General features: G+C 33.5%; 1 protein-coding gene across 3 annotated transcripts in view; it reads left to right on the top strand.

Moving 5' to 3' along the window:
* Uba1 (ubiquitin-like activating enzyme 1) overlaps positions 1-18077 on the top strand; it is a 381832-nt gene extending 363755 nt beyond the window's left edge. For all 3 annotated transcript variants that reach the window (XM_090390820.1, XM_090390822.1, XM_090390821.1), the window contains exons 25-27: positions 2109-2209; positions 9751-9912; positions 17436-18077. In XM_090390820.1, the coding sequence (XP_090246946.1) occupies positions 2109-2209; positions 9751-9889 (240 nt within the window). In that variant the 3' untranslated portion in view covers positions 9890-9912; positions 17436-18077. The remainder of the gene's footprint in view (positions 1-2108; positions 2210-9750; positions 9913-17435) is intronic.
* The last annotated feature ends 669 nt before the right edge of the window (positions 18078-18746 follow it).

Raw genomic sequence — 18746 nt, 5'->3', positions numbered from 1 at the left:
AAAAAAATTTGGCCACCACACGAAATTCCAATTTTCAGCTTGGCAATGAACGTGTTATCCACCAGACCACATAGATAAGACATATGGCACAAAGTAGTACAATAAAAGAAATAAGATATTCTGGAGGTTGTTGAAGAAGCTTAGAAATGGAGGAAAGAGTGCTGTAAAAGATTAAGATGAGAGGTTAAAATTTTAAAATGAGTGCTGTAAAAAGAGTTAGAGATGATAAAGGTGACATGAAAACAGGAGAAAAAGATATCCTTGAAGTATGGAGTAATTACTTCGAAAAATTGCTAAATGATACAAGCAGTGATAGCACAGTGGTAAAAAACACTCGACAGGCATACAGTCAGGAATACATATCCATACTTGAAGTAGAAAAAGCCATCAAAGGCTTGAAATGTGGAATTGAATATATTCGACCAGAAATGCTCAAGTATGGTGGTATAAAAGTCTTACAGTGGCTGCACTGCATAGTTCAGAAAGCCTGGACAGAGGGAAGAATTCCCGATGATTGGAGTAGAGCTCTAATAGTGCCCACGTATAAAAAGGGAAATAAAACTTATGTGAGAATTACAGAGGTATTTCCCTACTGAGTGTTCTTAGCAAGATCTATGCAAGTGTACTTGAGAAACGGTTGAGTAGAATTGTGGAAGAAAACCTTGGTGAAGAACAAGCTGGATTCAGGCCAAATAGAAGCTGTCAGGATCAGATCTTCACTTTACGACAAATAGTCGAGAAAGCATGGGAATATAACAAAGATCTGTATTTAAGATTTGTCGATCTGGAAAAGGCATATGACAAGGTGCCAAGAGAGAAGCTATTCAATACACTACAGTTATATGGTGTCAATGGGGCATTATATCAAGCTATACTTAGTCTTTATTTGAGTTGTAAGTCGGCAGTTAGAATTGAAGGATGTACAGGAAGATGGTTTAATGTTAAATCTGGTGTGAGACAAGGATGTACATTATCCCCTCTGATATTCATTATCTATATGGATCACATTATGAAGATGTACATTATCCCCTCTGATATTCATTATCTATATGGATCACATTATGAAGGAAAGTGGTATTAAACATGATATCAGAATTGGAGATGTTAATGTCAGCTTTTTGCTTTATGCAGACGATGTTATACTTCTGAATAAATCCACTACAAATTTGCAAGATTCCCTGACTAAATTGAATAACTATTGTAATAGATATGGTATGAAGGTCAGCATTAAAAAGACAAAGACAATGAAAATAGGTAGAATTGTTGAAAATGTCAACTGTGTTGTGAACGGGGAACCTGTGGAACAAGTAAAACATTTCAGCTACTTAGGCACGATTTTTAGGGAAGATGGTAAATTAAATATGGAAATAAACAGAATCAACAAAGCTGGTATGGTAGGAAGTCAATTGAATAAATTCATATGGAATAAGAGAGAAATTAGTTGGAACACTAAATTAGCTCTATATGAAAATATATATGTTAATATGAAAGGTAAAGCGTTCTGTTAGCTACAGAACATTGGATTAAAAATTGGTGAGCATAGTTTTAAGAATTTTTTTAATCATGGTTCTGCCATTATCAGTGGCAGAACTGTGTTTAAAAAAAGAGGACATAGTATTCAAAAATATGTAATTGGAGTTAAAGTGAGGTAGTTACTCTTTAAACAACTGTAATAACTATTTAAGTAACATTTAAAATATGTAATAATTAGTTTAAATTCTTGTTTTTATAAATCATCTAATAGAAAATGAAAGATTAAAACTGAAGTAAACAGTGTGGGGGAAGATCTAAGTTAAATAGATACATTTAGGAGTACTTTTCAAAGACAGAAATAGTAGTTAATCTGCTACTTGGAGATTTCATTTCTTTGGAACATAATACTAATTTAAAATGTTTATTTTTACCTCCTGTGTTGTTGAGCCTATTATTAATGTATGTAACTGACACTAATTCTGAACAGGCTCAGCATCACTTTTATCACAATTTCTTTCATAATTACTGTTTTTCGTCACTTCAGGTTATAAATTGTGACTGAAATGGTGGGGGTGGGGATTTTTGATTCTTTTTTCCAGTTTCCTTTAAATTTTATAAGATCATTGCAATTTCAGGAAAATTACAACCTAGAGATTACAATGCTTTCCCAAGGAGTGTGTATGCTGTATTCTTTCTTTATGCCAAATTCCAAGAAAGAAGAGAGGCTTGATTTGAAGTAAGAAATTATACTAAATGATATATTTAGCATGAGTTGCAGTATAATCCTAAAGATCAATATATGCTTTGAATAAATTTGTGTTGTTGCTATTTGTATGCAAGTATTAAATGTTTATATTTTTCAGACCTAATTACTGTGACAACAGTGTTATACTGACATAAACGGTTAATGCTGGTCACCATTAATTTACATTTTAACTCAAGAATTTAACTTGCATACAAAGGGGTAATATTGATACAGGTTGAAAACAATTTTTGTTTTCAACCTCTAATGTACTCTGCAGTGAACAAATGCTGTTAAGAGGTAATATTCACAACTGTTTTGTTGCCTCAATCAGAATATAAATCTTTCATTTGTTTATCCCTCTGATCTTTCACATGAAAGATGTTATATTTTCTTTATGGCTTGCTGCTTTGTCAGTCATACTTTGTCTGCATCCATCTCCTTATATTGAAGCTTAGAGTAAAATTTTACATATAATAAGCACTTCTCTAGCACAGTCAGAATGGTGGGACATTGTGCCATTCAATTGGAAAATACCCTGGTTCAATTCTCATTGTGGTGAGAGGAATTTTCAGAGGAAGAGATGGGCACTGGCCATCCATATTTCCCAAAATAAACCGTCAAACACAAGTTAGGCAGAGGCAAATCCTCAGCCTCTCAGAAATCTGATAAGTCTACAATGGATAGTATCCTGCAAAATATGAATATTCTTATAATGGAACTGTTGTGCATCCATCCAAAATATTAATATCAGGGGTCTTCTGCGAAAACATAAGTGTTATCTGTTTCTGCCTTCAGGAAACATATTTAGAATCTGGTGAGGAATAACTCCTAATTAAAGCATTTCACTTATAAGGACAACTGCAGGCAGACCTGCTCTTAAGTCACTATCCTAGTGGACAACCATACTCCTTTTGTCGTGCCTGGCATAACATTGCTTTGGAAATGATAGCCATCTGCTCCTCAGTGCAATTTTTTTCTAATGGTAAATAAATGGAACATATTGTTCCATTTATTGTATTTACCATCAGGGTCTGGGTTAATGCAGAATGACCTTGAACTTTAATGGACACAATACTCTGTTGTAGCACCAACACAAATGGGCAGGCCAGGATTATTGAGCATATGCTTGACAATAATGACTTCTCTCTTCTTAATGGACACATTGTGTGTGTGAGAAAGAGAGATCATTATTGTCAGTACATATTTTCATATGGCTAACTGCTGCTGTTCTGCCATAGATCCTACAAGCTACTTCCTTACCATTCTTGCATTGCTCTTGTGGGTTGTTGAAGAATGTTTATGGAAGGAATATATTGAATCCTGTACAACCCATGAGGATACATATCAAGAATTTTATTATTAGTAGTATTATTTCTCTGTTTTGCACTATATCTTCATAGAAACCATGCTCTTCGACATGGACTCCTTACCATGTAAGGAGTCCACGTAGGAAAATTGACCTGGCTTACTGGAATACATTTTTCCATCCTACATAGTTTAATTCTGAGGCTGTCAGTGATAATTTCATTTCCAATATCCAAATATTTTGGGAAAATTTGGAGAAAAGAGCAAAGCTAATAATAATGGCAAATACCTGTTGGATTTCTGCTCAGGACATGGACTGGTTATTACTAATACCATGTTCCAACATAAAAATGTGCACAAATTCACATGGAGAGAAGAGGCAAGGAATAAGAAAAGTCTCATTGAATATGTTATTGTTGATAATGTTTTCTCCCTGGTGCAGGACACCAGAGTGTACAGAGGATTTGAAATTGGAAGCAATCACTATTTAATCTTGGGCAGGATGAAATTGAATTTCATATTGAAAAGAATAACATGTAAGAAATTTTTAAAGCGTATAAAAGTCGAGCAGCTCTCAGATGTGAACTGTAGACTAAAATACACAAAGATTATTGAAGAAAAAATGAAAGAGTTTGAGAACAGGAACCAAACCTTGGAGATTCAGTGGCAAGCCTTGAAGAAATCTCTGATTGATTCAGCAAGAGAGGCATGTGGTGAGGTTGTCTGCAAGGATAGAAAAATCAGAACTCCATGATAGACACAGGAAGTTAAAGAGGCAGTGAAGGAAAAGAAGAAAGCATATCAAAAGTTCCTGGCAAATAAGTCAGCTTTTGCTCTTAGAGAATACAGAGACAAATGTAAGAAAGCTAAACACTGTGTAAATCTAGCTAAACAAAAGTAATGGGTGGACTTTGGTAAGAATATAGAAAATAAATATCAGGAAGGTGGTAAGATATTCTGGAGGTTGTTGAAGAAGCTTAGAAATGAAGGAAAGAGTGCTGTAAAAGAAGTTAGAGATGATAAAGGTGACATGAAAACAGGAGAAAAAAGATATCCTTGAAGCATGGAGTAATTACTTCGAAAAATTGCTAAATGAAACAAGCAGTGATGACAGCACAGTGATAAAAAACACTGACCAGGCATGCAGTCAGGAATACATATCCATACTTGAAGTAGAAAAAGCCATCAAAGGCTTGAAATGTGGAAAGGCAGCAGGAGTAGATGATATTCGACCAGAAATGCTGAAGTATGGTGGTATAAAAGTCTTACAGCGGCTGCACTGCATAGTTCAAAAGGCCTGGACAGAGGGGCAAATTCCTGATGATTGGAGTAGAGTTCTAACAGTACCCATATATAAAGAGGGAAATAAAACTGAATGTGAGCATTGCAGAGGTGTTTCCCTACTGAGTGTTCCTGGCAAGATCTATGCAAGTATACTTGAGAAACGGTTGAGAAGAATTGTGGAAGAAAAGCTTGGTAAAGAACAAGCTGGATTCAGGCCAAATAGGGGCTGTCAAGATCAGATCTACACTTGATGACAAATAGTTGAAAAAGCGTGGGAATATAACAAAGATCTGTATTTAAGTTTTGTCGATCTGGAAAAGGCATATGACAAGGTGCCAAGAGAGAAGCTATTCAATACGTTACAGTTATATGGTGTGTCAATGGGGCATTATATCAAGCAATACTTAGTCTTTATTTGAGTTGTAAGTCAGCAGTTAGAATTGAAGGAAGTACAGGAAGATGGTTTAATGTTAAATCTGGTGTGAGACAAGGATGTACATTATCCCCTCTGTTATTCATTATCTAGATGGATCACATTATGAAGGAAAGTGGTATTAAACATATCAGAATTGGAGATGTTAATATCAGCTCTTTGTTTTATGCGGACGATGTTATACTTCTAAATAAATCCGCTACAAGTTTGCAAGATTCCCTGACTAAATTGAATAACTGTTGTAATAGATATGGTATAAAGGTCAGCAATAAAAAGACGAAGACAATGAAAATAGGTAGAATCGTTGAAAATATCAACTGTGTTGTGAATGGAGAACATGCGGAACAAGTAAAACATTTCAGCTACTTAGGCACTATTTTTAGTGAAGATGGTAAATTAAATACGGAAATAGACAACAGAGTCAACAAAGCTGGTATGGTAGGAAGTCAATTGAATAAATTCTTATGGAATAAGAGAGAAATTAGTCAGAACACTAAATTAGCTCTATACAAGACAGTGTTCAAACCAGTTTTAACTTATGGATCTGAGAGCTGGGTCAGAGATAAAACACTTGACCAAAGACTAGAGACCGCAGATATGAGAGTCCTGAGAAAGATTTGAGACGTGAACAGATGACATCAATGGCAATATCATATTAAAAACGAGGATATTAGGAAAGAACTTGACATTGTCAGCATCGAGGAGTGCATTGGCAGAGCTAATCTTTGGTGGTATGGTCACTTAAACAGAATGGGCGAGGAAAGATTAGCAAAACAAGTGTTCTCTGCCAGGTTGGCAGGAAAACGACCCAGAGGAAGACCAAGATATAAGTGTATTGATACAGTACAAAGTGGCTTAGACGATAGAAATATAAGTGGATCTGATAATATTGGAGTCTTGACAAGTAACAGACTGATTTGGAGGAAAATTGTAGATAGGAAGTTAGTAATGTTGCAAATTTTTCATGTAGTACTATCATATTCTGTACACCCCTTGAGGGTACATGTCAGGAATTTAATGATGATGATGATATCCAAATCATGGAAGAACTCTTAAGTGCCAAGCCAAAAAAGATCAAGATAGTGTGTGTTTCATAGATATCTACCTATGTCAAATCTAGTTATTTTTAACTCATTTGTGCTTTTTACAAAGCATATTGTATTAAACATTAATCAAAGACATTTGTGGATCCAATTTACATCTATCAATCCCTGATCACTGCTTGTAACAAGTGCCAGAATTGTATGGGATAAAATCTGAATAATGAAAGGTGGGCATAGAACAGTATTCATCTATTAAGTAGCATAATGGATGTTCAGTAGCTGAACCCATAGCAGTAGCAGACTTTATAGGAAACTTTGCTAGAATCTTAGCACTAGCTTCTTATCCTCCTGAATTTTTGATATTGAATGAAAAACAAGAGAAGCTGCATCCCAGTCATTTGTTAAGTAACTAACGATCACTTTACTCTTTTGCCAGTGCACAGTAGGGAATTAATGGCATCTATTATAAGATGATAAAACATCTTTTCTTATTATACAACGGAATACTTAGAGAAGGAGTTTCCATATGCATGGTTTAAGTCAATTGTCATTGCCATCACAAAACCACAAAAAGATCCAACAAAAGCAAACATTAACCAATCTATTACTCGGACTATTACTAGTTGTATGGCAAATACCAGACTAATTAGAAAGAAGCAAGCTTCTCCAACATGTTGCCATTTCATAGAAACTGATATATGGTTCTGCTGAAAACATATTCTTTATCCTCATCCAGACTGGATAAACTATTACAGGAGCTAAATTCTGACTTATTTTCTGAAAGCTTGCATTTCTTGGATGTATTCTTCATCACTAAGAGACAAGGTACAAAAGAGAATTGAATATCCTTTGTAATCTGTCCTCTACAGAATGATGCAGATCAGTTTCTTTGCTTCATTTGTATTGTGCACTTGTTCAGTCAAAAGCTTGATTATGGAGTTCTATACCTATGGTTTTGGTTGTACAAAGGTGAATATCCTGCGATGGTTGGATCCCATTCATTGAAGTATATAAACAGGCTTGCTGGTTCATTTCACACGTTGCCCATTTAGAATCTTTATGCTTAAGCAAATGAACCTCCTTTGTCACTTTTATGGAAACAGTTCTCTTAATTATGCCTTAAAAAAAAAAGTCTGTCCTTAAATATTCTATGTGGACTAGTATTTTTTCCCTACATCAGGAAGTTCAATATTACACATATCAGACTGCTATTTGTCCTTGGCATGATTGTTGGCAATATTACCTGAATTTAGTGAGTACTTCTCCATGGTAAGTTTGCATTCCATCATGCTGTTTCTTAGTTTACCAGCTAAGCAGGTTTCATGCCCATCTGTTGTTGCAGCTAAAGATCTGAGACCTCTGTTGGTTGTGCTGCTTTTGTTCAGCTGCATTATATGCAGTCAGATTCTACTTAAATGCAGTTATTGTTGCTGCATACTACCAACAATGGTTCTACAGACTAAGTTCTTTACAGGCAGTCCTCACTCTTGTATGCAATCCACATTGAGTGCTTTGATTTTTTACAATTATTGTATAAAATGAAAACCATTAATTTCAATGTTGTGGGATTTCCAGTCAAACTGGAATTAAGGAAGTGAGACTGCAGCTGCTAGGTTAGCTTATATTTTTTCCATGTACTGTTTGCAAGTCCTCTATGCAGACTACAGACCCATTAATAAGTGTTGAGTTAAGCATTGGCAACCTAATTGTAGAACCAGAAGAGAGGAAGTCATTATTGTTAGGCTCTGTTTTGATCACAATCATCTTACACATTTCTCTATAGAGGGCTGATGATCCAACTATGTGCAAACATGCAACACTTGTCTTACAATTTACCTTGTTCTGGAGACTTCCAGTACTTCACTCAAGAAAGGAGTGCAATTTTTACGGATCTGGCTTAGCCATATGCACTCACACAAATCTTGTCAGACTTGGATAAATTGCATGAAGTTTTTAACTTTTTAAAAAATAATTTATACAAATGCATGTAATGTATTTGTATATAAATGACTGTAATTTATATTTAGATATAGCATTGATCAGTTTTTTAATTTTTCTTTTGCATTTTTTTATTATCTTGTATACTGCTGTAATGATTATAATGATGCATTATGACATGTTCGTTAAATCTGTACAGGTTTCAAGATCATTATTTCCAAATTAAATAACTGCTATGGCATTTGTAAAAATTGGCAATGAAAAATGTAAATCAATATGAAAACTTAAAATACCAACTTTTGACTGATAGGAACCTGTAGAATAAGTAAAACATTAACTAAACATAGAGGCATTTTTTGTGAAGAATGCAAATTCAATATGATAATAGAACAAAAGAACAATGAAATGAGAAATCAGTTGAATCACTATTTAAGAGAAAAATCTGACATCAAACTAGCAGCATAAAGATAGTGTTATAACTGATTTCAACACATGGATATTCAAGTTACCATAATTAGATCACTTGATCTAATTATGGTAACTTGAATACAATAGGATATGTGTTACAAAGATGAATCAGTGTGGTTAGGAGTCTTAAAATATAGAGCTCACTATATTTGAAAGTCTCACAAAGAATATAGATTTGGAAGAAAATGTTGGTAGGAAACTAACAATCTTAATTGTGTTAGAATATAATAATCTCTTTTAAGGATGCTTGCAAACAGTGATAATGAGAAATCCTAGAAACTTATCATTCTTCTGCCTCATTAGTAAATTACTTTCCTTGATTCAGAATGGTTTAATTCTTGACCTCAAAATAAAGGATCCCTGAAACTACAAATTGCATCTTATCTTAAAATTACATATTATCTTCTAAATTGACCTGTTAGCCATCAACTCACGAGATAAGCCTGTAGACATCTTTATAACCAAAAGAGAAATATCTTAAATTTACCAAAAATAAAAATAAAAATAAAAAATACACTCATACGAAGAGTGCCTTTGTATTCTTTAGATCACACAAAACATGCAAAACTCTTTGTGAGCTGCCTTAAAGGGGAAAAAAAAAAATGAAAACTTGGTCTTTGTTGGAGATGTAAACAGCAAAGTAGTTAGAGTAGCAAAGTAATGCATACTTCATAATTTTCATGTTACGCTTTTATGTAAATCATATTATGAATCTATTGTAGTATTACTTGCACAATGCATCTTAAATTGTGATGTTGACATTTTCTTAAATGTCATTTTGCTTTATCTTACTTTTGTTATAGCTAGTGTTAATTAATGTAAGTAACATTGCTGACACTATTAATTGTCACTTTTTTCTTTACAATTAGGGGAGAAAAAAAAAATCCTTATGGAAAATAGTTTATTCACATTCAAGAATCATGCTCGTAAATAAAACTAAATTAAACTTGTAAGCTAGCATTCTCATACATCAAAGATACTGATGGGTTGATCTTTGTATTTTCAGTTGATCATGTTTCATTTCAGTTTAAAATATTTTTTCTTAATGTTGCAATTTTTAGAATGTCAGAAGTAGTGAGAAGAGTATCAAAGAAGAGGATAGAACCACATGTAAAAGCTCTGGTATTTGAATTATGTTGTAATGATGCAGATGGTGAAGATGTGGAAGTACCATATGTACGCTATGTCCTTCCAAAGTGAACTGTGAACAAGATTGTTTTATAGTAAGAAAGCCTCATCTTAATAATAATACAATTAAAATTACCAAAATTTCCACATAGCTCTAAATTATTGAAAAAAGTGTTCTATAGTATTTAATGTTTTATTAGCTATTGTCACATCAAATAGATGAAACTGCTTTCATGTTTCATGCATTTTCCAAATGGGTTCTGTTCACTGTTTGAAAAGTCTTATGTGCATTTTATCTTTTAATGACCTGCTATAATTATATATTTCAATGAACTCTTTCCCTACATTAAATTTGGATAGAAACCTTAATATTTTGACCATTTCATCATGGTATGTATGCCAAAATATAGTGATAGAAACATGTTCACAATTCCAGATGGAAATTGAACCTAAGAACACCTCTGTAATAGTGTGCTCTTTTTTTTTGTTGTTTGTTTGGTTGGGTTTTTTGTTAAACCCTCTAGAGAATCTGTGTTTGGAGATACAAGTGATCCATAATTGTTTCCATGCATGCCATTCATTTTTACGATAGAACTGTAAACTGTAAGTGCTTAACAATAAATGCGTGCATAACCTGATCTGCAGAGCAACAAATTATTCATTCTTTTAGTCTGATGCACATGATTGGATATGGAAGATGCTTTTTTTTTTCCAAATGTACTGCTTCAGTGAAATTTGCTTAATGTTTGATTCAGTGTTGCTTCTCATAAGTATGATATCTACTGATTGTAGTACATAGAACCATGACTGCTGTACCCTAAATTGATGTTCTGGCAAATTGTGTATTTCATTGACAACTGAATAAACTTAAAAAAAAATAAATAAAATAGAAATCAGCATACAAGCAGGTAGCATTCCCTATGAAACATTTGAAGACAGGAAACCAATAACTTGAATACTTCAATACCATCTTGCCAAAGAATGATAACATAACATTAGTCAACAAGATTTTGTGTTTCATCTGACCTACCTTCTTAGGTCAGATGCCTTCTGTCCCTTCAATAAGATATCCAAAACTATACACCATTTTTTTTAAAAAAAAAAAAAAAAAAAACCTGGTGTTCACAAGATCAACTATACCTATGGGTTGTGCTGCATTGGACAGGCCGGTTGGAGAAGGCACACCGTAAGCTTGAATACATCAAGGATGTGGAAAACAAAGAATACAAATCGGGACTAGCAGCACATACAACTGGAACTCGCATCAAGTATGGCAACAAACCAAAATGCTCCACAGCTTACAAATTCTACTTAAAAGCATTCAAGTAGTCAGCTGAAATGATGAAATGCTCTGAACAGGGCAACAAGAAGGTCCCAGAAGGCCACTAATGAGCAAATATTTTTTAACGAATGTTGCCTCTTTATAATCTGATTTTTCTATTTTATTTTTTAGTTTATTCACTTATTTTTCCTAATGTGAAACACATGAATTTCATAGAACTAGTTGAGTGGTTAATAAATAATGTCAAATTCCAGTGTTTTATATGGAAAAAATACTGGCATCACAATTGTGTTATGTCCTTATTCCACAGAAGCCTAAACCCAGTAAAATGGAAAGTAGAATTAGACCCAGCCAAGCTGATCCTCTTCATTAGTGGAACTGATTAACTCTTAAAGGAATAGTGCAGCACAGTACCATCAACTTTCTACTATAGAAATTAAAAATTCTTCTATACTGCATTAAAACAGGTATTATGGCCAAAGGCAGGGCACCAGTGTATTAATTTCTGTCAATAAAGACATTTTATGTTTGCTTGTCTCCCATGAAGGAATAAGAGAGAAATTGGCCACTAGAACACCATCATGGATGGTGTCCTAGTACCAGCCTAGAACCCTGAAACTCCTAAACAATACAATTTATTTGCAATCTCAGACGAAAAGTAAGTTTTAAGTTTAAAGTAAGTGAGTGCTTCAGCTATGAAGCATTCCCCTAATCCCAATAAGAATGGTTGCATTCATTTGTTGAAGATCGGGTAGTCGTTCTAAGATCACATTTGGCTTGACACTTTCCACATTAACTCCATTATCTGGCCTCTAGAGGGCACCTTGTTAGGACAATTTCATTTTTAGTTAAAATTTGAATTGTTTCCACAGCATTCTAATTGAAGGATGTGAGTTTACTACAGTTGTAAGTGTTCTCGGGTGATGCTGGTTAGAAAATCAGCAAAATATAAGTTCAGTTTTTTTTTTTTTTTTTTTTTTTTTTTTTTCCTTCTAGTGCTATATTGTGCTGCCCTGTCATAACAACTACTGTTCTTGACATAGCTGAACTTATGGTGTCTGGATATTTTTCCTTCACTGTTCCCTAAAAAGGAAAATACCAACACTGACAAAAGCAAATCTTCTTAAGAATGTGAAGCTAAATGGATCTACCAAACATAAATTCCTACAATGAAAATGTTGTGGATTCTGCCAAAACATGTAACAAGAGACTGTTTCTGCAAGATGACTTCAGCCAGTCTGCAAGTGGTATGATTGAAACCTGGTGAGGATCTTGTGTTGCCATATACCTCCTGCCATCCACAAGGAGATTAGAAATGGACCTATTATAGCTTTGTTACCATCCTTTTGGTCAACCAGACCTTTTACCAACAAGCCCCACTTAATACTGACATTGCCATTCACATTTCAGTAGGTTATGTTATTAAAGTGTGCTCTGTCTACCATCCAATGCAGATATTTCCCATTGGTTAGCACTGTTTATACTCTTATTAATGGAGTAAACCCCCATTAAGAGTATAAAAAAGAGTATGAGTTTAAATAGTCACCACACTCCATAGCAGTATGTCCCAAAGTGTGTACTTGCCCTGGGAGTACATGAAAGGACTTTATGTAGTGTGACGCACTTTTAAAATTTTGAATACCTTTATTTTATTTTTACCTTAATATTTTTGTCACAGATAATGGCAGGTCTATTCTATAATTAATATTTCAATAACTAAAAAAATCTAAAGGTAGAACAATGTATCTCTTGGCATGTATTTGACTGACCTCTGTTAGAGCCACATCTGGTTGATGGCAAGATCTCTTTCCAGCCGTTGGGTTCAGAGTGTTTATATTAAAAATTTTTAAATTCAAATAGCTTGAACCATGTAGTCATAACTCGACAAATTTTGAATCATTCATATCTTAAATTATAATGATCCTCAGCAATGTTTCACCACCTATGCATATATCTGTATATGTTTAATCATGTTTGGATCATGGCAAGTTGTGATAGATGTATAAGTTATATGCACAATGATAATATTCACTTTTTTTTTAACAGTTGTGTTATTGATTATTAACAAATCTTGAAATACAGTATAATGATGATAATTTTCTATTGTGTATTTGAAACACACAATAGAATATAGCGAAGGAAATGAAAATGATTATGATTACTTTGAGAAAGAGCACAATGCTTTAGAACACTGGTTCTCAAAGAGTGCACCAGGGTGCACTGGTGCACCCTGTGGTATTCCGGAGAAATATGTGTCCAGATATAAAAATAAATATAGTTACTCTATACCGCTCTTTTTGTCAACACATCATTATGTTAATTAACAGCGGTTTTTCTTGCAAAGAGAACAAGAATATGGTTTATTCTTGTTGTGTATATTACTTATTTTAAAAGTGTTGGAAGTGGATGTTATGTGCATATTACTCATTTTTAGATAAATACATCCAAATAAAATGGATAGATTTCTCAAAAAGAAGCGTGATATTGAAGAATCAGATTCTGGAAGTGAGCAAAAGTTAAGTGCAAGTAAGAAAGCAAAATCGCAGCCTACTCGCAAATATAATGAAAGTTATTTAAGCTTTGGTTTCACTTGGACCGGAAGTGAAGATCATCCTTTGCCACTATGTTTAGTATGTGGATGTAAAATGGCAAATGAATCATTGCTTCTTAGTAAATTGAGTAAACATTTTAAAACTATACACTCTAATTTACAAGATAAATCTGTAAGTTTTTTCAAGAGATTGTCTGAACAGCAAACAAAAGCAGCAAATTCTTTTAAAAGTATAATGACTGTTTCTGATAAAGCTCAAATCGCTTCTTATCAAGTCTCAGAACTGATAGCAAAAAATATGAAAGATCATACTTTAGGTGAGTCACTTATTTTGCCTGCATGCAAAAAAATGGTCATGACAATGCTAGGAAATGAAGCAGCAATGAAAATAAGCAAGATTCCTCTTCCAATGATACAGTTCACAGGTGTATTATAGAAATGGCTTCTGATATCAAGAAAAATGTATGCAGTAATAAACTTCAGTATTCAAATTTTGCATTGCAAGTCGATGAGTCAACAGACATTACCAACAAGGCGCAACTCTTAGCATTCGTCCGTTTTGTTAATGAAGATCAAATAGTAAATCAGTTTCTTTTTTTTTGCAAAGAATTGTGTCTACAAAAGGTGAGGACATTTTTAACATTTTGAATGGCTGTCTTGATAAATGGCAGTTAGCATGGAAGTCGTGTGTAGGCATTTGTACAGATGGAGCCCCTTCCATGGTAGACTCTGTTAAGGGCCTTACTTTTGTAAAAAAAAAACAAAATGAGAATGTTATCGTAACTCACTGCTTTCTTCATAGGGAAGCCTTGATGGCAAAAACATTGGGAGAAAAATTAAGAGAAGTTTTAGATCAAGTTGTTCAGATGGTAAACTTTATTAAAACAAGACCTGTCAAATCGCGTTTATTCGAAAAGCTTTGTATTGATATGGATTCACAACACAGACGGCTGCTTTTACACACTGAGGTGAGGTGGCTGTCACGGGGGAAAGTACTTGCCCGTGTACACGAGCTACGACAAGAACTTCTAGCGTTTTTTGAAGAGATGAAACAATTACAGTTTTGTATTGCCAGGTTACAGTATTTGGCTGATATATTTCAGCAGCTCAATATTTTGAATACTAGCATGCAAGGGAAAGAAGAAAATATTCTCGCATCCACTGACAAAATGAAAGCGTTTCAGAGAAAACTACAGATTTGGGAAATAAAAGCTGTTGAAGGTAATTTGGAAATGTTTCCATTGGTAAGTAACACTTTCATAAATGAAACACTTCCAATAATAGTTGAACATTTAACAAGTTTAGAAGAAAAGTTGAGTTCTTATTTTCCATCACTTAACACTGAGCAGTACGATTTGATTAGAAACCCATTTATGGAAACTTCAAGTGATTTTGGTTTAACATTAACAGAAGAAGAAGAACTGGCAGCTATATCCACTGATCGTGGATTGATGAATTAAACATAAGGAATTGTCTCTTGAAGCCTTTTGGATTTCTATAAAAGAAGAATATGTATCAATATCTAAAAAAGCTTTGAACATTTTACTACAATTTTCAACATCATATTTATGTGAATTAGGATTTTCTACCCTCACCACAATTAAGTGTAAAAAGAGAAGAACTCTTCAATGTATTGACGAGGAAATGAGAGTTTGCCTTTCAAATATATGCCCAAAGAAGCAATCGCTAGGACACATCAGGCTCATGTTTCTCATAAACACAAGAATGAATAAACTTAAGGTATGTTTCTTTTTTTTTTTTTATCGCATTATTTTTTTCCTGTAATATTTGACTTAATTATTATAACATATTTCTCAGAAATTTGTATATAGTACGCCTACAATTATTTGTTGGATTTTAAATGCTCCCCAACTTCAAAAAGTTTGTGAGCCATTGATTTATTATAATGCTAAAAAATAAATCTCTGTAATTTGTGTTTGAATGAAATAATGTTATAACTTATCCCAAAATTGTTAAAAGAAATATGTGGGTACTGATAGTTTGGGAAATACTGAGGAAAATGCACAAATTAACATTAGAGAAAAGGTTGAGTGCAAGCTCAGCAGCAATAAACTTTCCCTCCTAAATACTAGAAGTGCCACTTCCATGTGCCTACCCAGTCATTCATCTCTGACCTCAGTTTTCACCATCTCTCTTTTTACTGTTTAAATGAGACATAGATGATAACATTATTTAATTAGATCACTTTTCAATCACTGAAGGATTAGAGCAAGGAAATAGTCTAGTTCTAATACTTTTAAACTTAGTTCTGGAATATATTATTCATTGCCATTAGATGCTAAAGGTACTGAAATATATCAGTGCAGATTGTAGCATATGCAGATGATATTAACATGTTAAGAACCATATGGAAAGCAGAGGAATCTATCTGGAATTAGGTAACTTCTTTTAAATAATGAACAAAAAACAATGATTAATAGCAGACAGTTGTTTAACTAATATAATTATGAAAATTGGGAAGCTGGAAATAAAATGGGTAAATTAAATATTTTGGAGTAGTGCTTACAAGCTGTCAAATGAAGAGAGGTGATCAGGCCTTTTATACATTCTCTTTCATGCGTATTTATTCATGGCAAAAGATATTGATTAGAAGACTAAAGTTCAAATACTTAAATTGATAATTCAAGTTGTTACCTATGAAGATGAAACCTGGATGTTTGTGGCATGGGTGAAGACTTTGATTTCAGCTTTTGAAAGGGAAATCCTTAGAAAAATATTTGTCCTAGTGAATGATAATGATCTCTGGAGGGTGGGATACAACCTCAAGTTATACCAACTCTAAAGAACCTCCCAATATCTAGTTTAATCAAGCCCAGAAAGTTGTAGTGGATAGGACATGTTTTTCAAATGGAAAATAGCTGTATACAAGACAGCAACACCGTGTCAAAACTATAGAAGTAAAGTTTTGGGTAGACAGTGTTATAAGCAATAAATCCAGGAGGCCAAGGTCTTGATTTGAGATGTACTGCAATAAGAAGATAACATCTATGAGAACAATCATTTCCTATTACTTCCACTCAACCATATATTCCATCACAGATAACTTGTGCATTATTCTCTTGGATCCAACGTCCCTTATATCAAATGAAGAGGCTATACTTGGATTGGGGAAACAAGAATTGAGATGTGATGGCTAGATCAGCTTGTCCTCTAAAACATCTTTATTGCTTGTTCCTTTTTTTTTATTATACACATCATAAAACAAAAATATATTAATTATTACATAGAGACAATGAACTGTGGCAGTCCAGTCTATTGCAGCAATTGAGTTGTTCTTGCTCAGCTCCTTATAGGTCATAGTCATCTTACACTCCTTCCTGCTGAGGGGCACTGACATGTCCACATGAACTGTGATTCTATTTTAAAACCATCCATCATGGTCTAACAGACTGCCATCATTTTTCTAATGATTGCAAGTGTTATTTCATCACTTTCAACAGTTTGTCCAAGTCTTACACACTTTGCAAGATTTTTATGACTATGCAATATAACTTATGTTTTTAAATTTCTCCAAAAATGTAATCTTTAATTACATTTTTGTCAGATCTGTTTTTACCTTTTATACAATTAAAAAAAAAAAAGTGTGTACAGGCATAGTTTTATACCATGCCATACATATGTATGGTATAGTATATTTTAACCTTGGTGCATTATAGCATAAGATACTGTCTGATTAACAGATTCAGTTTTGATCTGGACGTTATTCTTTTATTCTGCTTATCTTTTTGTTTTTAATTATTCCATTCAGTTCTCTTATATTTCAGGTATATACATATGAAATGAAGATGGTGTCCACTGCCCTCTTAGAAGAACTTTCTTCACCCTCTCCTCCTATGCCTGTCTCCTCATTCTGAACAGTAAAGGGATCTCACTATATTGCTGCATAATCGTCTAGAGATATACTGTACTGAGGTTGCTTTTGCCACAGTTAAACATTTTATAATCCTGAAATTTTATATTTATTTCATCAGTGTTAAGAGAACGAGCGGACTTTGTATTGCCAGTACAGCACTTGTTTGTAGAATTAATATTTATAGGGCCTCATGTAATAATTGCTGCAGTTGATGAACATGGTAATTTCAGTTGCCGTGTGGACAAATAGAAAAATATTCAGCCCTGTTTTAGTACTGAGCTCTGTTGGTACTGATATTTGAAAATATAATTAGCACTTTTGTAAACTTGTATTTAAAAATGTTGGCTCAATTCAAATTAGTTTTATTATGGGATTGGGGAAAAACCTACATAGCTATATTGATATTCGAATTTATAATTGAACTTTGTCAAGAGCCAGATCATTTAAATGAGCATTAGGAAAAAAAAAAGCATAAAATTTACTTTTTTCCCTCTAAATATTTGTGACTTTGTATATAAAAATAATAAAACATGATGTAATATACAGGGCATAATATCCTGAGCAGGTCTTATTGTAATTTGACCTATACATACACTTATATTCTGTGAATTATTAACACACATTTCATGAATCTAAAATTCTAATTTTGTCAGTATATACTGCATGTGTAGTTCTTTCATTAACTTCACTTATTTCCTATAGCAATGCATACTTTCATAGAATCGGATCTAGTTCTTTTAAGGTCAGCCTGATTGGCTGAGTGCTGTTGGAATAAGGTGCAACTCTTTCAGTCACATCATCCTATTGAGAGATCAGAAGCAAAGCCTTAGAAACTAAAGATGGGTTTCATTTCATTTTAGGATACAATATCAAATAACTTCCATCTTCAAAAGAAATAGATCAGTTTTTTACTGAGGTTCCATTTCTTATTGATAGTCATAAGTAACTATTCTTGTCATCCTCTTGTAAAATTTTTATATATATATATATATATATATAGATATATATTTATGATGTATAATGAGTATGAATTTTTTTACTTATTATTTCTTCAACTCTAAAATTTTGTCCTATACAATTCTTTCAGACTCTACCCTTATTATTACCTCTATCCCTTGGCCGCTATTAGTGTATTGCCCACGTGTGCAAAACTCGATAGACAAAGGAGATACCTCTGGCTAGAGCCAATTTCTTTGTTAGAATACTAGTGTTAACCCTGTTT

This window comes from Typopeltis vanoorti, chromosome 3, assembly GCF_054136105.1.
Source record: "Typopeltis vanoorti isolate ZY-2024b chromosome 3, IOZ_Tvanoo_1.0, whole genome shotgun sequence".
Taxonomy (NCBI): Eukaryota; Metazoa; Arthropoda; class Arachnida; order Uropygi; family Thelyphonidae; genus Typopeltis; species Typopeltis vanoorti.
This window is presented reverse-complemented; position numbering and strand designations above follow the sequence as displayed.